We start from the raw sequence: 18,380 nt of genomic DNA on the forward strand, positions 1-18,380 counted from the left end.
GTAATTGTTTACAGATTCAGATACTAGCTGCAGCACTATTGCAAGATCTATCTCACTGGACAGAATTGGAGCAAATAAAAAAAACCATTAGGGATGGTTTGTGCATTTTAAAAGTATTTTATGGTATGCTGGGAACCAGAGATACAAAGATGAAGAAGATGTCCTCCCTGCTTTTGATAAAGAAACATGTCAAGTATATGAACTTTGGAGTCAAATTGCTTTGGTCAAGTCCTAGCTTGAGTATGTGCTGGTTCTGTTACCTTGAACAAATTATTTGGCCTTTATGAGCTTCAGTTTTGTCATTTGAAATCATGATTTTCTATAACCTGGTTAGGAGAGTGTTTATAGTAACTCTTCAGTAAATGTTAGCTGCTGCTATTAGAGAAGTCAATATAGATCAGATGCTGAAGCCGGCCTGAAATAAGGCTAGGATGAATATTAAATAGAAAGAAAATTGCCTGGTAGGGGCCTTTGGTGTTCTAGATACCTTTCTTCCCTTGACAGTATTTAACTCTCAGAGGTCAGATTTCAAGACCCTAGAAGACTTCATTATTATGTTATGATATAAATATAATTTGAACCACAGAAGAATAAAATTATACTGTGTTTACACTTCTTTGATGTTGCTGCATGCCTGCAGATTCCTCATAAGTGGAAAGGATGGTTAGCTTTTCAGCACTTCTGTCTGTGGACTGCTTTACAGTGCATCACTTAAGTAATGAGCAGATACCGTGAGTAGAAATGGCAAGTCATTACAGGGTGGGATTAACTGATGCTCAAGAGCATGATAGGAATTATGTCCTTTTTCATAGAATAATTTTTGAAGGTTTCATGTTCAAATTATTAAATAATGCATTTATGCTTCTCTTTATATGAACCATTCAAGCATATTCATTCTTTGTTGTATAAAAACTCATGTTTTATTTTTCATATTAAACTTACTGGTAAGACACTGTTATCTTACCACTGTTTTATAAAAGGCAAATACACTTGTGTACTTAGAATGTACTTTCATTTTTTCACAAAACAGAGTGGTTCAGCACTTATCGAATCCAAGGATATGAATAAAATATGAACTAAGAATTCACTTTTGTAGTTCACATCTAGGTTTATAAAATGTAGGTCTGAACAGTTAAAGAAAAACAGATATTGCTACCAGTTTTTGCCTCTTCCAGTAGATGATCATGTCTTGAGTTATTTCTTTTTATTTTCCATTTATATTTATTTATTACTATATTTATTACATAGGCATAAAGTGTGTCTTATTTATCATACTTTCAAAAGGATAAGTTGTAAACATTAATTATATATTCTGTCATTTGATAACTAAGATGAATTACAACAAACCATTTTTATTTCTCAGAATTTATGAGTTGATAACACCACTCACGATTTTCATTACAGAACTGTCTGAAAGATTATATGTAACCTCATACAGTGTTGCCAACATGGATGTTTTTCATGGAATCCAAGTTAAATTTTTGTACTCTGTTCCATATATTATTAACTCAAGGGAGATGCTGGTTTGTGTCTCTTCTGATTATCTTTTCCTGTGTGTTTTGTTCAAATATAGGAAGAAGGCTTACATGATAGTTCTTTATTCCAGTGGTCTCCAACTTTTTTTGCATCATGGATCGGTTTTGTGCAAGACAATTTTTCCACAGACCATGGTTGGGGGGGATGGTTTCAGGATGACTAGACAAGGCTTTACATTCCAGCTCACTTCCTGCTGTGCAGCCCAGTTAGGAATAGGTGTCAGTCCGTGGCTTGGGTGTTGAAGACCCCCGCTTTATCCCGTTACAGATAGCCTGGACTCTGGTTGCTTTAACTCTGCCAAGGCAGAATGGAGGGCTGAACTAGAATGTGGGCTCCCATCCTCACTCTGCCACCAACTCACTTTGTGATCCCTTTGGGCACCGAGACTACTCTGACTCTTAAAAACCAATCTCATGGTTCTTTTTTTAACATCGTAATAAAAACATAACATGAAATATACCCTATCAAAACGTTAAATGTATAGTACAGTATTTTGTAGTTTTTCATCTTACAAGAGTGAATATCCGAATCTATTGACACACACCTCACCGTTTCCTCTTCCTGCCAACCCGGGGCCAGCCCTCATTCTACTTTCTTCTGAGACCGAACCCTTTGGATACCTTGTACAAGTAGAACCATGCAGATGTGTCCTTCTGTGACTGGCTTGTTTCACACAGGATAATGTTCTCAAGGTCAAGGAAATTATGCGGCAGGATTTCTTTCTTTTCATAAGGCTGAATAATATTACTACATTTTCTTTAGCCATTCATTCGCCGGTGGATATTTAGGTTGTTTCTGTATTTGGGCCGTTGTGAAGAACATTGCAGTGAGCGTACAAGTGTGACTCTTTGAGATCCTGATTTTAGTGACTCTGAAATATTTTTGAAAATGCCCATGTGTGATTTATTGTAAAAACTAACAGTGCCAAGTTAAACAAGTCAAGCAGTTAGTTTCTTTATATAATATATTATAAATTGTTCAGAAAAGTTTGTTTCAGTAAAAAGGCTTATTTTAGAACAGGCAGCCAATGGCAACTGTGCAGTTAATGGTTTTTTTGTGACTACATTTTATTTATTTAAAACTTTAATTTCTGTTCAAGTACAGTTTTCTGTCTTTTTGCCTTGTCCTGAAATTCCCAGAAATAAGATGGCTAGATCATCTGTTAGTTTTACTTTTAATTATTTGAGGAACCTACATACTGTTTATCATAGTAGCTACATCATTTTACATCACGCCAAGAATTCACAATGGTTCCAATTTTTCCACAGCCTGACAACACTTATTTTCTATTTTACTGATAATGGCTATCCAAACAGATGTAAGATCCTTTCTGTTTTTCAGTGTAGGCATTAACCTTATCAATTTTTGTAGTTCTGTTTGTTCTGCATTTGTTCCGTAAGTTTTGGTATGTTTTGTTTTGTTTCTGTTTGTCTCAAAAATTTTTTTAGTTTCCTTTTAGATTTATTCTTTGATCCATTTTTTTTGTTGTTGTTGAAGAGTATGTTGTTTAGATTCCATATATTTGTGAATTTTTCTGTTTTCTTACTCATATTGACGTATAGTTTCATTCCACTGTGGGTAGAAAAGACAGTTATATGATTTTAATCTTCTTAAATTTGTTAAGAAAATTATCTTGTGATCTAACATGTGATTTCTCTTGGAGAGTATTCTGTTTGTTAGAGAAGAATTTCCATTTTGCTGCTGTTGGGTGGAGTACTTTGTATATGTTTCATAGGTGCATTTAATCTACAATGTTATTTCTTCTCTTTCCTTGATCTGTTTGGATGTTCTGTCCATTATTTAAAGTGGAGTGGTGAAATATTCTATTATTTGTGTTTTGATTGTCCCCTTTAGTTTTGTTTGCTTCATATATTTGAGCATACATTTATTGACCTGATGTTGGGTGTGCATATATTTATAATTGTTTATCTTCCAAGCGAATTGACCCTTTTATCTCTATATGATATTCTTCTCTGTCTCTCGTGACAATTTTTTATTTAGTCTGTTTTGTATGATATAACTGTGATTACACTTGCTCTCTTTTGGTTACTATTCCTCCTTTTTTTAAAATTATTTATTTATTTTTAGAGAGAGGGGAAGGGAAGGAGAAAGAGAAAGAGAGGGAGAGACACAGCTTTTTTGTCTCCTTTTTTCCCTGTGGCTGTCTTATGTTGTGTTTCATTCGTTTTTGTTGTTGTTGTTGTTGTTGGCCATGACATGCTTTGTTAACTTCCTCATTATCTTTTGAGTATTTTCTGTAGGTATTTTCATGTGATTGCCCTGAGGCTTATAGAAAACATCTTATAGTTATAACAGTCTATTTTAGGCAGATAACAGTTGTGATTCCATACCAAATTTCTACATTTTTATCCTCCCTGACATAGTTTGTTCTTGATGTCACAGCTTATATCTTTTTATATTGTTTATCTGTTAACATATTTTTATAGTTATTCTTCTGTCTTTGAACTTCTAGGCCAGAACTAAAAGTGAGTTATGTACCAGTATTGTAGTAGGCTGTATTTTTCTGTATAGCTCCTTTATCAGTGAGCTTTATGCTTTCATATGCTTCTATGTTGCTTTCTAGGGTCCTTTCCTTCAACTTGAAGGACTTGTGTTAGTATTTCTTATAAGGCAGGTCTAGCAGATAAACTACCTCATCTTTTGAGTATCTGGAAAAGTCTGAGTCTTTGCTTCGTTATCGAAGGAAAGTTTTGCTTAATATAGTTTTTGGCTGGCTTTTTTTCCCTTTCGGCACTTTGAATGTATCATGCTATGCCCCCTTTGGCTGTCAGTATTTTTGCTGAGAAATCTGTGAAATGGGGGCTGCTTAATAATCCCATCATCCTAAATCAACTTGTTTATCAAGGATTTGTGTTCTGAAGGAGAGAAGAAAGCGCTGAGTTTTAAGAAACCCAAAAGGTCTTTTTTTTTTTTTTTAAGATTGTATTTAATTTTTAGAGAGAGGGAAAGGGAGGGAGGAAGAGAGGGAGAGAAACATCAATTGGTTGCCTCTTAACAAACCCCAACAGGGGACCTGGCCTGAAACCCAGGCATGTGCCTGGCTGAAATTGAACTGGTGACCTTTCAGTTTGCAGGCTGACACTCACCCCACCGAGCCACACCAGCCAGGGCAGAAACCCAAAAGGTCTTGATTCAGTAAATTACAGGGCACTTATCAGCTTATTTTAAATTTAAAATGAAATCAGAGCATTTATTCTCTTTTCTACCTCTGTACTGTAGAAAGCCCAAGAGCAGAGCCATCAAGGGCTCATAGTGACCTCTCAAGTGTATATATATATATACATATATATACACACATACACATATATATATATATATAACTTCAGTAGGAAAACAATAGTTCATACTTTATGTAAAAAATTTTTTCACACCTATGTATCTATATATCTTTTCCTAATGAAGTAACACCTAGTTTATGTTTTTCCCATTGATCTGTGGATTTAATTTGTGTTATAATATATTCAAAAACTAAGCCTAAGGTTAGTATAGTTTTCTGCACTCCAAGTGTGTTCTTTGTTTGTTACTGTTCAATTACAGTTGTCCCCATTTTCCCCCATCACTCTCCCCTGCCCTACCCATCCCCACCTCCCACATTCCATCCTCCCCCTACACCCCATTGTCTTTGTCCAGGGAGCCTTTATACATGTTCCTTGACTTTAAGCCTAAGATGATTTACTGTAAAAATTTCCCATTTTGTGTTTTCATTTCTGATCTTGCCAGAGAAAATAGGTACCTTTACATACTTCTTTAGTTCTAAGGCTCATAAAGGAACCACACTCTTTAGCATAAATAGAGTACTTTATTTCTTTCCTGACAATATAATTAAAACAGTTGTTTAAAAGCCATAGGACTAAATAAATTATTTTATAAAATGCCACTAAGTGTACTGATTGCCCTTCCCAGAACTAAGCATCTGTCAAAGCGTCTGGGTAGACATCTTCCCAGAAGAGGTGATTCACTGAGACATGTACGGACAATCTAAGATAACCTTTTATTTCTAATTTAAACGGGGAATAAGAAGCCAATTCAAACATTTGTCTCCTTTCATTAGCTCAAGGTGAGGATGATGAAACTTCTGTTGTAATAGAGCCCCAGCAATTGTTAAAAAATCATAAATTCTGGCTGTGTGTTGTTAGTCTTTAACCATTATATACATAGCTCTAAATACTGCCCTCACATAATATGGTCAGGCTCGTTAATGAATTAATTTTTAACTGTTACATTTTTGTTGGTAGGGTTAAGATTTTTTCCTTCTTGAAATCGAATTAAAGTAAATGCCTTCTAAGTTAAGAAGGAATAGGAGTTCTAAGATTACAGCATATAAAAGAAGTTCACCAAGTTTCTGAGCAAAAAAACTGAAATGCACTCTAAGAAAAATAAAATTTTTGTGTATTCAAGTAGTTTCTTGCTCATAGTAGGTATTCATTCAATAATTTTGAGTGGAATTAAAAAAAATAGCTTTGCTGTGGCCAGTGTGGCTTATAGGTGGTTTGATCGTCATCCTGTAGACTGAAAGGGCACAAGTTTGAGTCTCAGTCAGGGCACATAACAAAGTTGGGTGGGTTTGAGCTCTGATCGGAGTGCGTACAAGAAGGTAACCAATTGATGCTTTGCTCTCACATCGACGTTTTTCTCTCTCTCTCTCTCTCTTTTCTCCCTCTTCTTCTCACTCTCTCTAAAAGCAATGAAAAAAATGTCCTCAGTTGAGGATAAAAAAGTTTTTAAATAAAAATTGTTTATTAAGATATACTTTATGTGCCACATAATTAGATCAAAGTGTGCCCTACAATGACTTTTAGTGTATTTACAGAGTTGTGCAAACATAATTTAGAATAATTTGAGAACATTTTTATCTCTCCTCCAAAGAAACCTTGTACCCATTAGCAATCCCACCTTATTTTTCCTGCAGATTCCTAATCCTAAGCAATTACCTTTTACAATTAGAGTTTTGTAAATAGATTTGTCTATTCTGGACCTTTTATATAAATGGAATCATACAATAATTGGTCTTTTGTGACTGGCTTATTTCACTTCACATAATATTTTCAAGTTTTATCCATATTGATTCCTTTTCCTTTTTATGGCCAAATAACATTACATTGTATGGTTACACTACATTTTATTTATTCATTCATCAGTTGATGGACATTTTGGATTGTTTCTGCTATTTGGCTGTTCTGAATTATGCTGCATGAACATTTACATTCATGTTTTGTGTGGATACATGTTTTTCTTTTTGGTAGATCATATGTTAATTCTCTTTAGCCATTTGAGAAACTCCCAGACTGTTTTCTGAAGGGTTTGCACCATTTTACATTTCCACTGGCCGTATATGAAGGACTCAATCTCTCCACATGCTTGCCTATACTTGCTATTGTCTGTTTTGTTTTTGTTTTTTTTTTTGATAATAGGCATTCTGTTGGGTGTGAAGTTGTATATCATTCTGATTTTGATTTTTATTGATGTCAAGGCTAATGATGGTTGAGTATCTTTTTGTCTCTTTGTTGGCCATTTACCTTCAGAGAAATATCTATTCAGCTTCTTTGCTCTTTTAAAATTGGGTTATTTTTCCTTTTATTATTGAGTTAAAAGAATTCTGTATATATTCTGGATACAAATTCCTTATTAAGTACATGATTTGCAAATGTTTTCTCCCATTTTAAGGGTTGTCTTTATTTTTCTTTATAGTATCTTTTGACAAATATTTTTAACTTAATTAAATCTATGTTTTCCTTTTGTTGCTTGTGATTTTGTTGTCACATCTGAAAAAGGCTTTGACTAACCTAAGGTCACAAAAATTTACTCCTATAGTAGTTACATGTGAATTTGTGACTATGTGGGAAGTTGATGTGTTCTTTTAGGGTCAACTGTATTTTTCTGAAGTCATACTTTTAGATCTTACATTTTGCTCTAAAATCTATTTTGAGTTCACATTCACATGTGGTGTGAGTAAGGGACCCAAATTTATTCTTTTGCATGTAAATATCTGGTTGTTGAGACCCACCACCAGTTTTCAAAGAACCTTTTCTTTCCCCAGTATATTTTCTTTGCATTTTTGTCGAAAATCAATTTAACATCAATATAAGGATTTATTTTTGGACTCTTGAGGTTTTTTTTTTTTATTCGTCTATATTTATATTTTTATACCAGTATCATACTGTGGCTTTATATTAAAATTTGAAATTGAGAAGTTTTAGTTCTCAGGCTTTGTTCTATTTTTTTAAAGATTATTTTGGCTAGTTAGTTTTGTTGATTAGATTCTACTTGTAGGTGACATCAGGATTAACAGTGGGAATGAGAGGTGGGGTGGGTGGGGGGGCAATAGGGGAAATTTTGGGACAAGTGTAACAACAAACAATAAAATAAAAAGGAAAATAAATCCTCACATTAAAAAAATAATGAAAAATAAAAAAGATTATTTTGGCTATTTGGGGTCCCTTGCTGTTCAATATGAATTTCACAATTATTTCCTTAATTTTGCCAAAGATGGCAGTTGGTGTTTGAGTAGGGATTGCATTGAGTCTGTAGGTCTACTTGGGAAATATTACTATTTTAACATTATTAAGTCTTCTGATTCACAGATGAATTGCTTTTCACATTTCACTGTGTTATGCATAGTGATTGAAATGGGACCTTACTTACTAACCCTTCCCACCTTACAACTGATTTTAAGCATTTCATATTGGAATAACATAACTGAATATTTCAATATGTGGAATTATTTTATTATTTATATATCCTAAGTATTAGCTGCTCATTAGAACTGTAAATTTCTTTGGGACAGTATATATCTTAACTAACTTTGTGTTGCTGAGAGTAAATATATCATATCATAGTTGTTTAAGGAAAAAAACACATTATTTTGATTGGTGTTTGGAAGCTAATTTTATTTTTTATTATTATTTTTTAATTAATTTTATTTAGTTATTTTTCAAGTACAGTTTTTTGTCTATTTCTCTCATCCCAGCCTCCCCCACTCCTTGCTCCCCACCTCCCTCCCATTTCCACCCCCCTTAGTTCTCGTCCCTGTGTCCTTCCTATTTGTTCCTCCAAGTCCCTCCCCCTTTTTCCCCTTAACTTCCCTTCCTTTTCCCCTCTGGTCACTGTCCCCTTGTTCTCTATTTCAGTGTCTTTGTTTTGTTTTTTTTTCCTGCTTGCTTGTTTGTTTTGTTATTTAGCTTCCTGTTAAAGGTGAGATTATATGGTATTTGTCTTTCAATGCCTGGCCTATTTCACTCAGCATAATGCTTTCCAGTTCCATCCATGTTGTTGCAAAGGGTAGTAGCTCCTTCTTTCTCTCTGCTGCATAGAATTCCATTGTGTATATGTACCACAATTTTTTGATCCATTCATTTACTGATGGGCACCTAGGTTGCTTCCAACTCTTGGCTATTGTAAATTGTGCTGCTATGAACATTGTGGTGCATAGGTTCTTTGATATTGATGTTTTAGGATTCTTAGGATATAATCCCAGCAGTGGAATTGCTGGGTCAAAAGGCAGGTCGATTTTTATTTTTGGAAGCTAATTTTAAAAGAGAATATTAGTGGTACTATAAAATTACCATTAACACATTGCTAACTTAGTTTTTAATCTTCCAATTGATGTATAATTTATATTTATTTTACTCCTCTGAATAAAAATGAAATAATTGCTTTATAGATTGATTCATTAGGCATAGTTAATATCTTCTTTAAATTCACTTTAGGTACCAAATTTGATTCCAGTTTTGATGTTCAAATTGGGAAGACCACTGGAACCTGTATTATACAATGATATTTTATATACTTTACCTGCACTTGGTGTTCACAAGGTTTGTATATTAACCAATTTACTTCAGGGCAAAAAGAAAGTAAGGCATGAGTAATGCACTTAATTTTGGTTGTAATCATATGAAATTTAGAGTCCTTAATTTTGCTGTGATTACTGCTTCCCTTGTTGGGCCGAAAGTATTCATTAAAATTGGTAAAAAAATTATTTTAAATCAATAGAAAAATTTTTCCATTGGCTGTTATCTGAAGTAAGGTCTTCATATTCTCAGGATTGGTAGGTAACCCTTCCTAAGACTATCCCCAACCTTTGAGAAGATGGGTAAGACTATAGTAAGCTTCCATTTAGGTCTTTATTTCATAATAAAGGGTTTTAAAAATCTCTTGGTAACTTTAGGATTATCTACATTTACATTTATGAAACCTAAATTTTAAAAATATTTTCTAGGTTTGCATAGGACAAATTCTACGAGTAATCCAACTTCTTGGAACCACTCCACAACTAAGGGCTGTCACTTTGCGCTTGTTGACATCTTTGTGGGAGAAGCAGGTATGCTCAGACATATACTTGTGTACTAAACATGTTTCTTTTAGTGAAGGAAACTAATTTGCATCATTATGTGTGATGGGACTTTGATATAGTAGTACTGTGTGACATCAGTGATTGCATTTGAGAAATTTTGATTTAGCATGACACCTTTGATCAGTAATGCAGTCAGTTGTGATTGACTCTCAGAGAGAAACCGAGAATAGAACATAATCTTATTTCTTTAATTCTGAAATTTAGTTTTCCATTTGTGTGGAAAAAGTAACAGAAATATGATTATAAGTGATTAGAGCCTTTGTCATTAGGGTTTGATTTAGCCACTTTTTTCTTGTTTTATGAAATGAACAGTACATGGGACTGTAAGAAATCCCTAGTAATCACAACAGCATTCTTCTCTGCTGATTAGAAGAAATACATTATAATTTGCAATGCAGATGGGAAATTGGAAGATGAAAATGCTGCATAAAAGTAGATAATGATTATTCTACTCAAATTGGGAAATTACCTTTTTTTTTAAATTGTCTTGGTAGGATCGTGTCTATCCTGAACTTCAGCGGTTCATGGCCATGTCCAATACGCCCTCTCTGTCTGTGGGCAAGGAAGTCCAGTGGGAAAAACTGATTGCTAAAGCAGCATCGATCAGAGACATATGTAAGCAAAGGTAAGATGTGTTTAATTAACCCTTGGGAACATATACCATGATACTATTATTTTGCATTTATTTTTTTATTTGCAAGCAAGCCTCTAGGAAAGATAAGCAGAAAATATTTGATTAATATTTTAATTTTAAGTTTAAGTTTTCTGATGGTAAAATTTAGCAATATTGGAAAATAACTTTGGGAAGCAAGTATGTCTTTTCATTTCAGGCCTAGTCTTATAGCTGATCTAGCTTTATAAGATATTTATATCTTTTTTGGGATAGCAATTTAGTATTATAATAAAACATGTTATATATTTTTTTATTTTTCTCTATATAAATCATTGAAACCTAAGCAGTTTTGTCAAAGATTGAATATTCACTTTTAGAGAGTTTTGAAGGAGTGAAGCAAGACCTTCTAGTTTATACATTTTTTGTAGAGGGAAATCAAACTGTTCTTACATTCTTGTATGTTATGTCTGATTTTTATCTAGTTTTAATTGAGAAGACCGTATTGGTGATTTATTGCAGGGAATTAATTGTTAGGAATTATTACAAGGAAGGACATGATCTTGAATTTCCATGTGAACTATAGGGTTTAGAAAAACATGCAGCTATTAGGGAGATGACTCTGCTGTTCCAGGGGATGAACTGATAAACAGGAAGGAGGGGACAAGACTGCAATAACACTAAGCGAAGCTCCAGTTTGCCAGATTTTTTTTTCTTTAAGAGAGCAAGGTAAAAATATTTAGGGAGGAAATAGATTTGACACATTTGAAATGAGCTATAATCCTGCCACTGCATGTGTTTAGCCACTGCACTGTAGAATTCCTGGGACCATCACTGCATTTGTCAATACTGACCCTGTGAATGCCTTTCCTAAAGTTGTGCAATGGGTTGGCCCAGGTGCTGATAGCGTGGATGATTCCTGTTTCAAGTAAAATCTCAGATGAGAATATATCTAAGCCTCAGCAAGATGCTCTTTCCTAAGCTTCAGCTTTCTGGCAACACAAAAATGACCTCAGTCTTAAAGTTCTACACATGGGGACATAATACCTGAGAGTTTGGATGCTCTTGAGGTAGTGGCATGGAAAAGATTCAGAGGTGAGAGATTACTATCTGACACTTTAATTTTGCATTCATAAAGCTCTGCTCAGGAGAGGTTAAATATCAGACCAGATCAGGGTCTACTAAGAAGTTATTCAGTGTTCCTTTCAATTACCACATCAAGGTGTGTCAGATTTTCCCATTTTGGAAAATGACTTTCGTTTGTCAAACAGTGAAAGTGTAGAATCCAGTCAGACAACTTCATCAATTGATATTTTGTTAACTAGGGAAAAGTATTATTATATCACTGCAGGGTTGGTTACAAGGAAAGCAGAGGATGGACCTGAGCATTTCCTTATGCAGTTGAAAGCATCCTGGGGCTAGCACAATATATGTAGCATCGAGAGGAGAGGAAGGTGGGAGGAGAAAGGGTGAGTGAATTCAGCACAGTGGCCGGGTAGGTGTTTCATCAGTTGTAATTCATATTATTATTTTTATCATTATCTTCATTTTATCATTATCTTCATCAGCATTGTGATAGGTATAGCCACTTTAGCTAGTATCACTACTATAACAAATCATCTGCTGTCCAATACCCACTTCTGTAGCCAGTGTCTGACACCTGAGCAGCTTCCAGGCAGGGCTAGCTCTCTTCTTACTGATAATCTGAGTACGTTTCTTTCACCATTATACCCTTGAAATTTTGTCAATTCAGACAACTTATACTTTTGTGAGAATACTATTTAATGTCTTTGGATAATATTCCTATATCGAAAATGAGCCTTAACTTAAAGCAAAAATGATGATGATGAAAATCTTTGAAGAAAAATATATGGTGTTATTATATGAGGGTCAGTATTTAGTAGACACAAGGGTAAAGGAAAGCATTAATGCTGTTGGTTCAAGCAAAAGACAAGGGAGTGGTACTGTAGCTCTCTGGCTGTAATCTTCTTTCACTTCCTGTAGGCCATATCAGCATGGTGCAGATATGTTGGCAGCTATTTCCCAGGTGTTGAATGAATGCACCAAGCCTGATCAAGCTACTCCAGCAGCCTTGGTGTTACAAGGTCTTCATGCACTCTGCGAAGCTGAGGTAGGCTTTTTTTTTTTTAATTTACTGGGATGACATTGGTTAATAGAATTATATAGGTTTCAGGGGTACAGTTCTACATAATAGATCATTTGTATATTGTATTGTGTGTTCATCATCCCAAGTCAAGTTTCTTTTCATCACCGTTTATCCTCCCTTCACCCTCTCCTATTTCCCCCACCCTCCTGAAGTAGGCTTTTTTTGAATTGGTATGTGTGATTTCTAAACAAATTATATACAAGGTATATTAGTTACAAGAATGTAAGATTAGATTCAATTAACTGAACATTTGAATATTCATTCCCAGATTTTTGGTTGCAAGACTGAAAGCAAGACCTTCTACTTTAGGCATTCTTTGTAGAGGGTAGCCTTGAATTATATGGTTATATAGCCATTCTCTGGAGAGGCTTATTTACTCTCTATTTTTGTTAATATAGAAGGGGATGTTTTGCTTATAGGAGAACTCTTGAATATATTTGCTTTTTAGTTTCATGATTAGATAGCCTTACAAACAGATGAGTTGAGGAAATTGGCATCTGTTAGTGGTAGTTTTATAGCCAGAAAAAAATTACTGAAGACTAGCAAAGGAAGCTTTCTTTCCTACTGGTCAGATTGGGTGGATCGATGTTAGAACTCAACTTCTACATCATTTTCTGAGCTTTATACAATTCCCCAAATTACAGCACAGCAGAGAATCTTTACTGTTTTGGAGAAATGTGGTAATTACATCAGTGATAATTCATTGATTATACTTTGGTTTATGACAGTGAACACAATTGTAGTTTTGTTACTGAACAGCAGGTGGGGGTCCTGCTGCCTGCTGCCCAGCACCACCTTCTAGGCAAAATTCTGGAGGCAAAAAGATTTGGTGATGAAGAAAAGGAGTCTTTATTCAAAAGCTACACAATTTTGGAATAACAGCTTTCCACATGCATTAGTCACTTAAGTCTGTTAATTAAGGCTAAAATCTTTAACTTGTTAGTTATACTTTAATTACTTAAGTCTGTCAATTAAGGCTAAACTCTAACTCTTTAGTTATACCCTTAATCATGTAACCCTCTCAATTAAGACTAAACTCTTTAATTCTTTAGTTTCCCTATCATTCCCCCTGTTGCTTTTTAATTATCTTATTTCTATAGGATTAGTATACAAACTAAAACAACATAAGATACAAAAGCTATACCATTTTGGAAGAATGGTAGGTTTCTGCCTCAGAGCCTGCCCCTCTAGGACACCTGAAGAAGAATAAGCCTGCCACCCTGCCAGGTCAGCCAGACCCTGGGCTGTGCCCAGAGTTTCTTCTCCCATCCCAAACACTCTCTCTTGGGAAATGCAGGTAGCTGCAGCACAATCCTCTGGGCATCCTCAAGGAAGAGCCAGACTCTGCCCTCCTTTTATTTTAAATCTTCTGGCCCATAATTCCATGCGCTTCAGAGGTATTCAGCTTCTCAGCTAATCCCATCCTAGAATGCTTATCTTTACCTCAGGCAACCTCCTCCTGTGGCCCCTCTCTGCCCCTCCCCAGTTATCTGATCAGATCTCTGTATCAGTTTTTTAGAGAGTGAGACTTAAGTAGAATTCTTTTAGCTTATGGTAATTATTCTGGATTTGATGATAATGGATATAGTTTAATAATGCAAGCAGTGACTGTATTGAGTGTTTATAAGCTCATGTCCCTGGGCTAAGTAAGCACTTTTAATTTATATTCTTCAACTCTGCAATATAGGGATTATAACACCATTTATTAATGAGGAAAAAGTAGGTTAGGTGTTTACTCAGGGTCTGGGTATAAGAGTAAACTAATGCTCTTCTGGGTAAACACTTACTTTAGCGGGTGTCATCACATGCCTGCTAAAGTAAGGAACTGATGTTGAACTGATGTGTATGAAAGGTGGGGTTTTTATTGCCCAGTCATTGGCAAAGTTTTTAGGGTTCCTAGCAGAGGACTATTGCAGCAGGGAAAATACTACACATTACCAGGGACTTGTATTTTATTACTTCAATTCCAGTCATCTAGAATTGGGAAGTATCACTTTAATCATTGTTATTTTCATAAAACCTGATTTTTAAGTGTGTTTTAAGAGAAGTTTTGAGAGAAGAAAGAATTTCATATAAGAACCTCCAAAAGGTGACCACTGTCACCATTTTGGAGTATTTCCTTTTCATTAGTTTTTTCCAAACAGAAATCAATTTATTTCTGAAATTAACTTTTCCCCCTAACAAATAGTAATTTTGTAGTATTGGGTCTGTAATTCCGTTGTGTTCTCCATCTGTCCTCCGCTGTTCCTCTAAGGCTCTGTTGTCCATTGATGCTCAGTAACTCCTAAGAGATTCTCAGAGTGTAGTACCGTATTTTGTCATTCTGTTTCTTTAAGATATTCATTGTAGTTATTACCAGAGATATGAAAAATGTTCTCTAGTGTGGTGGAAAGCATTTTTTAGGTGGTCATGGGACAATACCTGATATGGAACATTTATTGGTGTATCCTGTCTAACTTTAACTTCCTGAGTCTCTATTTCTTCAAATCAGGATAAAATGGTATTACACACGCAAAAAGAACTAGCATGGCCCTGGCTGGTGTGGCTCTGGATTGAATGCTGGCCTGGGAACCAAAGGATCATCAGATCAATTCCCAGTCAGGGCACTTGCCTGGGTTGCAGGCCAGGTCCCCAGTAGGGGCTGCTCAAGAGGCAGCCACACATTGATATTTTTTCCCCTCTCTTTCTGTCTCCCTTCCCCTCTCTAAAAATAATTAAAATCTAAAAAACTGGGGAAAAAAAAAACCTTGCATAATTTGTGCCCCTATAGGTGCTCTTTAGATGTTGAACTTGCTTCTGAAAAATTGGTACATAATTGGATATAGTCAGTGCCATCAGAAAGGTTTCAAGCAGTTTGGTTTTTTTTAATCTTTCTCTTAAAACTCATATAATGATAGTGTCTTAATTTCTTTCTTCAAATACTATCCTATCCCTTCACCACTAAGGAAGCTCTTGGTACTTGTTTCTATACTTAACAGAGGCCATTGAGGATTGTTAAATATTTAGCCCCAAATCCATGTTCTCAATCCAAAGTACTACCTACAATAATAATTTTGAGCCCAAGTTTATAGTGTATTACTGTCTGAGGCCATCTGGGCTGCTATACCAAAATAAATATAAATCAAATGGCTTATTAACAACAAACATTTATTCTAAGAGTTCTAGAGTATGGGAAGTCCAAGGTCAAGGTATGGGCATATTTAGTGTCTGGTGTGGGCAAACTTCCTGGTTCATAGATGGTCATCATTCTCATAGACAGCTGTCTTTTCACTAACACCACACAGCAGAAGACGAAAGATAGCTCTCTGGAGTCTCTTTGTAAGAATACTAATCCCAATCATGAAAATTCTACCCTCATGATCTAATCACCTCTCAGAGATCCCATCTCATAATACCATCATCATGGGGATTAGAATTTCAATTTATGGATTTATGGATTTGGAGGGGGATATTGAATATTTAGCCTATAGAACTACCTCGCGCTCCCATTCCATTTGTCCTCTAAAGGAATTGAGGTATTTTACTTAATAAACCCTATTTTTCTTTTGATAGTTCAATAATTATTTGGTTAACGGCATTTCTGCTTCTCATTGTGTATCTCTCTCCCCTCTCCTTAATGTTATGAAATCCAAAATCAAGATATTTTTACCAAAATTCACTTTTAAGAAACTTCAACTCAAATGGTGCAAATGAAATAAAAATTCAACATGTTGTCTTTCTAACAAATAGATTCTAGCCCCTTTAAATCTTTTTTGTAATAAGGTAGACATTAATAAATCATAAAGCCATATCAGCACTCAGTTAACTTCATTTTATTGTGAGGAAGACTTATTTTTTATCTCATATTTTCATTTCTTTTTCTTGTTTAGAGGATGAACCCACTATTTTATTGATATTTACTAAAGATGGATATCATTATTTATCATGTTTTCCTCATAGATATTACTAGTGTCCTGAGTTATGGAATTTATTGAAACTGACGGCATCATTATTAATTTTGATGACAAAAATATTCTATGTTATGTTTGCTGATGAATAGCTTTATGTTCATCTGAGTAAGTAGAAATAATCTATTCTCCCTTGAAGAGCATAGAAGGTAATGATATATCTTTCTGTTTTAAGCCTTTCCAAGCTTCTTTTGTGTGCGTTCATTAGTTGTGAAACTGCTGTTGTTATGTCCTGTGATGTGTGTTAAAGTTGTAAAATACACACAATTCAGAGGCTCTTGCCAGGTCACATTTACTAATTTTGAGCTAATCTTTTGTTTTTTTTGCCAGCATGCTATCCACGGGAGCCAGCATGCGTTCTGTGAGGCTGTTTATTCTGTCTCCTAATTGATATCATGTGTGAAGCATCTCTAGCTGCCAAGAGTTTCAAGAATGAAAATATTCAGCATAGTCATAAATCTGTTTCCCAGCAGCATTTGGTAGTGATTTGTCTATTCACTACTCTTGAGATCCCTGACTATCAGATATAATTAAGAATACAAAAAAGACAGCCTAAGACAAAGAAATTTTAAAAATCAGTAAGGGTAAGAGAATAGCCTATCTTTAAGAAAATACCCCAGTTGGAAAACCATATAAAATTGGATTTTACTGGGCTTTCCCATCCTTACCTTTGTATAAAAAGTAGAGCTTTTTTTTTTTTTTAAGGTTGACAGTGGACTCTGCAGTTTTGAAAGTCACAATCATGAAATTCATTTGTCCCTAGTAGGATCAGATTGAAACCCCACAACTATAGCTGCTTAATCATTTATCATGATCACCAGTGAAAGGTTCAAAGGATGTATACCATCCACATGCCAACTCTGACAAGGTGAAGAAGATTGTGTGTGCAATATGGTTTTCTTTGGTCCTACTTTACTAAACAAAAAGTGGAGGGAGAGAGTCCTAGGTATCTTGATTGACAGAAAAGACAAGAATGCAGTTTGGCATTTTGGAATTGGAAAAGAGAATCTTTTCTTAACACTGTTGATATATTGATTCAAGACTTGACAAATTTATATTTTATGCTGAAGTACTTAAAAAATAGTGGTAATATGTCTTGTGTTCCTCATGTGAATTTGAATATTTTGTGGTAGGGGAATTCATTTTAGACTAACAAACAGAGGCTCTGGCAGTTTGTCACTTTCCCAGGTCAGCAGGCTAATATAAATGGAAAAAAAAAAAAATGTAGACACAGGACTCCTCCAAGTCTGATGCTCTTACATTACTCTGTCTTTCCTTTGAAAAGTGTGGGGATTGGAAGAAAGTAGTTGTATCTTCAAGTTGAAGGTTTGTCATTGTGAAAGAAAAATTAATATTTTTGCACTCTTAATTTTGCCATTCAGCTTTTTTCATCACATTTGCCCTATTCACCTTAATTTAGTATAAAATTCTGGCTCCAAGACCAATGGTCTCTCATTTTTAAAAGTTTTACAGAGATGTAATTCATGAACCATTTATTTCACCCATTTAATGTGTACAACTTAATGGTTTTTAGTACATTTACAGAGTTAAGCAGCCATCACCACAATCAGCTTTAGAACATTTTAATCCCCTCCCCTCCCCCAATCCTGTATGCTTTAGCTGTTATCCCCAAGCCCCCTCTAGCTGTAGGCAACCACTAATCTACCTTCTGTCTCTATGGATTTTGCCTAGTCTGGACATTTCAGATAAATAGAATTGTATAATATATTGTCTTTTGAGACTGGTTTA

The 18,380-nt window shown here is 34.9% G+C and overlaps 1 protein-coding gene across 1 annotated transcript in view; it reads left to right on the forward strand.

The window, feature by feature from the left end:
* Window positions 1–18,380, forward strand: part of FOCAD (focadhesin) — a 321,710-nt gene that overhangs the window by 134,777 nt on the left and 168,553 nt on the right. Inside the window, exons 12-15 of the mRNA XM_053656269.1 lie at window positions 9,264–9,368; window positions 9,773–9,874; window positions 10,402–10,532; window positions 12,522–12,648. Coding sequence (XP_053512244.1) covers window positions 9,264–9,368; window positions 9,773–9,874; window positions 10,402–10,532; window positions 12,522–12,648 — 465 coding nt within the window. The remainder of the gene's footprint in view (window positions 1–9,263; window positions 9,369–9,772; window positions 9,875–10,401; window positions 10,533–12,521; window positions 12,649–18,380) is intronic.

Source organism: Artibeus jamaicensis, unplaced genomic scaffold, assembly GCF_021234435.1.
Source record: "Artibeus jamaicensis isolate MK-2021 breed Jamaican fruit bat unplaced genomic scaffold, CSHL_Jam_final scaffold_1964, whole genome shotgun sequence".
NCBI lineage: Eukaryota > Metazoa > Chordata > Mammalia > Chiroptera > Phyllostomidae > Artibeus > Artibeus jamaicensis.